This window comes from Zeus faber, assembly GCF_960531495.2.
Source record: "Zeus faber genome assembly, chromosome: 12".
Taxonomy (NCBI): Eukaryota; Metazoa; Chordata; class Actinopteri; order Zeiformes; family Zeidae; genus Zeus; species Zeus faber.
Genome location: NC_137196.1, coordinates 7,376,001 through 7,383,030, shown reverse-complemented (window position 1 = coordinate 7,383,030; position 7,030 = coordinate 7,376,001). Strand labels below are relative to the sequence as shown.

The following is a 7,030-nucleotide window of genomic DNA, read 5'->3' as shown; positions in this document are numbered from 1 at the left end:
CAAAGAGACTCTTGTTTCTCTCCTGACAGACTGAATCAAACGAACAAAGAGTCGGAAAATTGGCGAATCTTTAAAAAGAGACAAACCTTTTTTTTATCACTAGTTGGGAGTTATAAGCAAACAATAAGCCATAACATTGCTGTTAGATTAGTAATCTATTAGTTCTTTGTTACAGATTACAACTTTAATAACTTTTCCAACCCTGACTGTTCTTAAGCTTCCTCACAGCTTCCATTAAGAACGAAAGCTCTCCATGTCCCTTTAGAGCTGCAGTTCTCCTTTGACACTGCCGCAAGTTGTGTTAACTGATGTATTGTTTCAGCTTAAAAAAAAAAAGAAAAAAAAAAGATAATGAGTGTACTGGTTTGTCTGGTTACATTGACAACAGTGTTTTTTCATGCAACAGTGATGCGTAGCTTTTAGTTATTTAAACAGGCCCTCCAACCGGACCCAGGATGAAGCCCCACCCACCTCATCACCTAGTGGGGTTGCTCTGTTTGTTTTGGGTTAATAAGGATCTGAAAGGAAACAGGAGCAGGAGTGAACCGTCCTCCAGACAACAGCAAATCTTTTACGTTATTAAAAAACAAAACAAAACAGGTAAGTCACTGAGAAGAAAACAATTTTAACTTTCCTATTGGTTAATTTTTTTTGTTTTCCATATTTGGACAGCTTTCAAATTGTGTATTTGACATCAGCTCATAGGCATTATTTTCTTATAACCTTGTGTTATGAAAACAACATCTTAAGTGGAGTAACGGTGGTAAACAGTATATGCGCAACACAAAATATTTTGTTTTTATGTACAAAATATAATTACTTGCAAAACAATTAGACCTATATTATTTTGCTTCCAAGATTCAATGCCCTGTAAATGTCAATCGACGGTTGCTAGAGATCCAAGCTTTGTACTGCGGATGTGGATTACAATATAAATAAGTAAAGTAATAAGGTTTTCTCATGACAAGAGCAGAAGACTGTGCTCCATCTGTCAAGCTGTCTACACCCATGCCACCGATCTGAAACAGATTAAAGTGTGGGCAGGACAAGCAGCGCGATACGCACAAATTTCCCAGAGAAATCCCCTGACCTGTAGTATATACCTGTGTTTATTTTATTTATTTGTTTTTGGCCTACCTTTCCCTCTAAAAACTGAACTACATAACATTTCCAAGTCTTTATAGTAGAGATGGACCAAAAACCGTTGCTGTTGCTTTCTGCGCTTGTGGTCTGCCTGGCTCTGAGTGTCCACGGATCGTCTCATCTGATGTTCTCCAACAACACACAGGTAGTTTTATGGATGGGTGTGGACCCTTCCAATCCATTTCCTCAGTGCTGAACATCTGCATTACGTAATTTTGGCTTCTTCGGTGCCACTGTAACCTAGAGCAGCAAACCAGCCATTTACCAAGGGAGCATGGTTGTTTGATTAGAGAAATAATAAGAATATAACTTATATGTTTTTTTTTAACTTAAAAGCACCATGTCTTACAGGTGGACATCACGCAAACAGGCTGTGGAATGACTAAACATTGCGTGGAGAGCCCAGCCAACTGCGACCCAGCAGGGAACACCGACTGTCTCTTTAGCTCTGTAACTTCCAGAACTTCCACGGGCTCCGGAGACTTCGACCTGGATGTCGAGCTTAGAGGACAGTCACCTGGATACATAGCCTTGGGAATCACCCAGAACGAAACTGTGGTAACACAGCAAACACACATGCACTCAGCTATCTAGTCAAACATTCAGAGATGCAGAAACAACACATATTGTACTGGGACGACCCAAGATGCGAAACTGCCGCACCCAACACTGGAACACACTTGGTCACAATCAGTAATGCTTAGAAACTTCAATACATGAGCATACACACACACATACACGCACGCACGCACGCACGCACACACGCGCTAACATAGAGGAATGAATAAAGTATGCTCAGATCCCTTTTGACTTAGCCAAGAGGTAGGGAGTCATGTCCACTAATCAAAAATAGTTTGGAGTTTTTTCATTTGAATTGTGCAAGACGGTAGTTTCAACTCCCCTCAGAAGAGGAATACCACTAAATGTAACTGTAGAATGTATATTGACCACTGCAGGAGTCCTATTAGAGAGGACTTTTTTACTAAAAGGCTGGGGAATGAAACCAAGGAACCAACTAATGTTCCTTGGCAGTCAGAGCCTGATAAAACATGTCTGTTGGATTCCTAACTTGGCCAGATTGGTTTGTCATGATGAATACTGGCAATTTAACCCAACACTGGAGGCAGACAGAAATTGAACAGAATATTTACAACAGACTGAGGAATGGTACAGGCTCGGGTGAATCCAGGTAAATCAGGTAGACAGGCTGGCAGAGGAAGCTGGTGGCTGACAAACAGGAGCCGGACGGGTGGTAGATCTGAAACATGGAACAGGAACAGGTAATAATGGAACCAGGTGACTGGTAGGGACCAGAACAGACAGGCTAGAAGCATAGTCAATTGTGATAATGATCTCACACCAAAAGGGGAAAATAAAAGAAAACCACACTCACACAGAGCACAAGGATCAAAGGATATTAAAGAGATAATGATGTGTAACTTACGCTATAAACTCATGAAATTTGGATAGTGCCTAACTATACATAATATTATCAGTCCAGTCTTCGCAATAGGAAGGATTCACAACATGGATGCGGGGAATTTCTTAAGTGTCCTTGGCATCATCTTTCAGAGCGAGGACCTCAATCATGCGAGTGACTGGTCTCGTATAAACATTGCTGTTGATAAGGCCTTTTGCTGCTCTTACACACCCCCATGAAACTGCAAGCTGCAAAACTGTATCCTGTTGCCCCATGAGGAGGATATTATGAGGGAATAGTCGGGATCAGAAACAGCTGTTGCCTACTGGTCTCACGTTCAAGATCCCTTCTACTACAGACTGTGCGCAGTATCTCTTTAGAGACTGCTGGGCTCCAAGTGCCACCTGAGAGCATTCTTGATGGAATGCACCTCATTATCCCACACTCCACCAAAGTGGTTGGGTGTTTGCCGGAATAAACTTAAAGAGGATCTGGTAGTCTACCATCTGGACTTGAAGGTGTGCCTCCAAAGGCATCTCGAAGCTCCCACTCTGCACCATGGTAATTGGTTCCACAATCAGACAGCAACTTCTTTGGTCAGTCTCTCCTGGCAATGAACCTGCAAAGGGTGAGCAGTAGAGGATCTGCATCCATGGAGTTGAGGAGTTGGATGTGAACGGCACGAGTGGTAAACATTTAAATAGGACGCCCCAGCGCTATACGTTCCTCCTGCCTATCTTGACCAGATTAGGCCCAAATCAATCAATGCCTATTAAATAGAAGGCCAGACAGAGAAGTCTCAGGCACTCTGGTGGCATCTATAGGACCTTCGGCTGTGCTCTCCAATGCTGACAAGCTGAACAGTTCAGCTGGTGATGCTTGATAGCATGATGCTGTTACTGCCTCCGACAAATACTTGCACCAATCCAGCGTGTAACAGGTGATTCTCAAACTCAAAGATGGATGGATTTGCATTTTGCAATCTCTGCAGTTTTTGGTCCATCTACTTAGGCTGGAGCTTGGTGACTTATCCATGATTGCAGAAACTTTGACAAATACACAATGGCCTTCTCTGAATATTTCTTGAGCCTTCTCTTGGTGCTCCTCAACTTATTTCTGGAGTTGCAGGAATTCAATAAATCCATCCAGAAAATTAATTGGCAGCGTGTTAAGCAGACAATCCACGTGAGCAGCAGTTAAGCTCAATGTCTCTGGGTACCGCTACGGAGAGAACCATATAGACTAAGAGGTGGACCCCGCAGAGAAACACTCTGGAAGGTACGGATAACATTGGCTTCACGTCAGGTGAGGTGAGGATCACTGCCATTTAACTTTGAGCCAGCTGATGTGGCTGACAGTACTGCAGCTGTAGAGCTGCTTTACGACAGCTGCTTTATTTCTACAGGGTTGCTATTGTAGTGCAGAGTCACCAGGTAGAGTCTAACTTCTTTACTTTGATGAAAAGGACTATAACGTAGTTCCAGGAGGTTATATACAGTATGCTGCACAGTAATATGTTGATATTTACAAATATCATAGTCTCTGACTTCTTCACAGCCAACCACTGTAATGAAGGAAAATACACAAGGATATGACAAAGGCTTGCCCTATTAACTTATGTAATTTGCATAGTGTGTGACAATGCATAATAATCTGCCCCTCCATGTCTAGGGCAAGTCCATGGTTTTTGTCTGTGGCCGGAACAGCACAGAGGGCAGCTTCCTCTTCCGTACAACAGAGAGAGACAACACTGACAGCACAGACTCTCTCACTCCAACTGAGAGGGTGAGCTCCTTCCCTTCGAATAAGACTCAAAATAGTAATTTTGGGGTGGATGTGGGGGGATGGGCATTACTCGTTACACTTACGATGGGATTTTCTCACATAGTGGAAAAAAGTTGTTTTTCGGCTCTCTCCATTTGATATATGTATGTTTTTAATACCAAAAGGCAGATTTTTTGTTTTTTTTAACTTTTCTTGTTAAGAGTAGTGAGCCAATCCCAGTGCAAAATATATCAGGGCCTACTTTTACTATTGGAATGGCCTTACTGAAAATGTAATTTGATTAATAAACATTAACTTACTTACTTACTAAACGTAATGTTTGTGAGTCTATTGTACTCAAGGATGTGCATTACAGTTGAGTACATGAAACTTAAAATGATTAGAAACAACAACCACAGAAGGTGTGGTTGTTGTATGTGAACAGGTATTGTATGTGAACATGTAGAATATTTTTAACATCAATTCACACTTTTCATCCGTTTTACAGATTGTGAAGGAGATCCGCGGCCTAGTGAGCAATGGCTCAGTGATTCAGTGCGAGTTCACTGTATCAGGCGTCAATGCCACCAATGGCCAGGTCACTATCCTCCTTGGAACGGCACTTGCAAATGGCAGTAAGTGGGGGTGTGCACACACACACACACACACACACACACACACACACACACACACACACACACACACACACACACACACACACACACACACGTACATACTTTTTAGTTGAGTTGTTTAGTTGTTGAGTATTAACAATTTTATTTTGCCTTCAGGCATCACCAGCCTTAGCATCAACAGGACGCAGGTTCTGAATTTGGCCCAAGTTCTAAATGGCACCATGATGACTCCAACTATGACTCATGACACCACGGTGGCCGCCACCATGATGACCAGCACCACGATGACCAGCACCACGATGACTAACATGACGGAACCCCAAGCTACTGCAGCCACTGTAACACCAGCTAGTTCTGCTACTGCAAGAGCGGGTACTACTTTTTATTTGCACAATTGAACGGGTTGAGGTGGTTAGCTTAAGCAGCCATACAAAAATAATATATCTAAAAATTAGAGAGAAGGTTGTGGGGCAGTACACTGGGTTGTAGGCATGGCATTAGAAGGGGACAACTTTGCTCACAGGTATTTGGAATATGCCACTAACCATTTGGCAACAGGAATTGTCCATTTTATTATTCTATCTAAAGACATTACTGTAGGATCTTGTCACAGTTTAGCATTTCCTATATGGACCTTTAATGTCTATATAATGCTATTAGGCCATATTACTGTAAGTAACATATTTAGATGGTTAGGAAGCTACAGGAAGGAATTTTATTTTACTCTATAATTTCAGAAGGCTTGAATTTGTCTGCAACATCCTGATGCCATTGTGTTGGCCTCTCTGGACAATAATATCCTCTTTCTTTTCTCTCTACCAGCTTCTCTGCTGTTATGGTGTTGCCTCATATGGCCCATCATGCACCTGTTCTAAGAGGCAGACCACAAGACAAGACATCATGATGAGAAATACAACGGAGTTATTGGCTGTATTTAACGCATTGACATTACTCAGCGTGAGCAATGACTGTGTGAAAGATCTTTGTGGTTAGGTTATCTTTGTGTTGTTGTGTGTCCTTTATGTTTAATAATATTGTCTGTGCTTTTCTCAAGGAGCAACTCATGTAGAGCTCAGTAGCGTGTTTGAAAAAAACATTGGCAAATATGTTTTTAATGTTTGTAGCATTGCCATGGAAGCTGCGTTGTCTATTTGCAATGGAACTAGACTAACTTTCTTTATGTATTTGTTTATGTAACAGGCCTGCATTTGATTATTGTGTTTAAATTTTCAGTGTACAATTCACATTTATACTCCATCGTTACAAATGCTCCTGCTGAGAATCCTGATTTAGGAGATAACATTCAAGAAATGTATTTAAGCAAGAAGTAATGCTTGCTAGGCAGAAAGATCTTTCTGACAGTCATGATAAGTCATGATCTTTTGCACCATTCAGCACTCAATGTGCAGGAAGACATCCAAAAATGCACAGGAGGCTGGCACTTATCACCAGTGGTGTTAAGTATTTCGTTACTCGCCTTTGTTACTCGCTACTAAATAAAATGGGAGGAAAACTTGCAGCCAATGTTGTTAGTGAAAGCCAATTATCACCAGGTTCATTTTTGGATCAAGGGTCATAGCAGCCAGCAAGCCCATATCCACAGTTGCCAAGCCTGCGGTTTTCCCGCGGAATAGGTCTACTTCAGTATTGAAGCAGGTTCTTTTTTTAGGGTTACTTACTGAGATACATTTAATACCATATAATAACTTACCCTTAAAATTATCTACTTTAAGAGCTTTACTCAAGTAGTATTAAAATGAGTGACTTAGTAGTACTTTTTTTAATAATCGGGAGGGGGAGGGGGGGGGACACCCATCTACGCCCCATGCAACAACAAGATCCTCCGCCCCGCAGCGAACCACAAACACCAAGCACACACCAGTTGTTGGACTGCTCACTAAATCACTTTGCCAGCCATTTTTTGTTATAGATTTAGATCACATGTTACAGTTAGCGCTTCGTGAATTTTCCTTTTAGGTTTTGAACTTTTTCGTGCTTGTTAAATAATGGTGTCAACTTATTAACTTTTTAATTAACTTATGTTTTGTTAAATATAGCACCAAGTCAT

The 7,030-nt window shown here is 41.5% G+C and overlaps 1 protein-coding gene across 1 annotated transcript; it reads left to right on the top strand.

The window, feature by feature from the left end:
* Positions 1 to 526: 526 nt before the first annotated feature.
* Positions 527 to 6,571, top strand: LOC307238596 (uncharacterized protein). Its single transcript, XM_080011651.1, has 7 exons — positions 527 to 600; positions 1,176 to 1,288; positions 1,495 to 1,701; positions 4,235 to 4,348; positions 4,836 to 4,962; positions 5,119 to 5,334; positions 5,785 to 6,571. The coding sequence occupies exons 2-7, from the start codon at positions 1,190 to 1,192 to the stop codon at positions 5,835 to 5,837; spliced, it is 816 nt and encodes a 271-aa protein (XP_079867777.1). The 5' UTR covers positions 527 to 600; positions 1,176 to 1,189; the 3' UTR covers positions 5,838 to 6,571.
* The last annotated feature ends 459 nt before the right edge of the window (positions 6,572 to 7,030 follow it).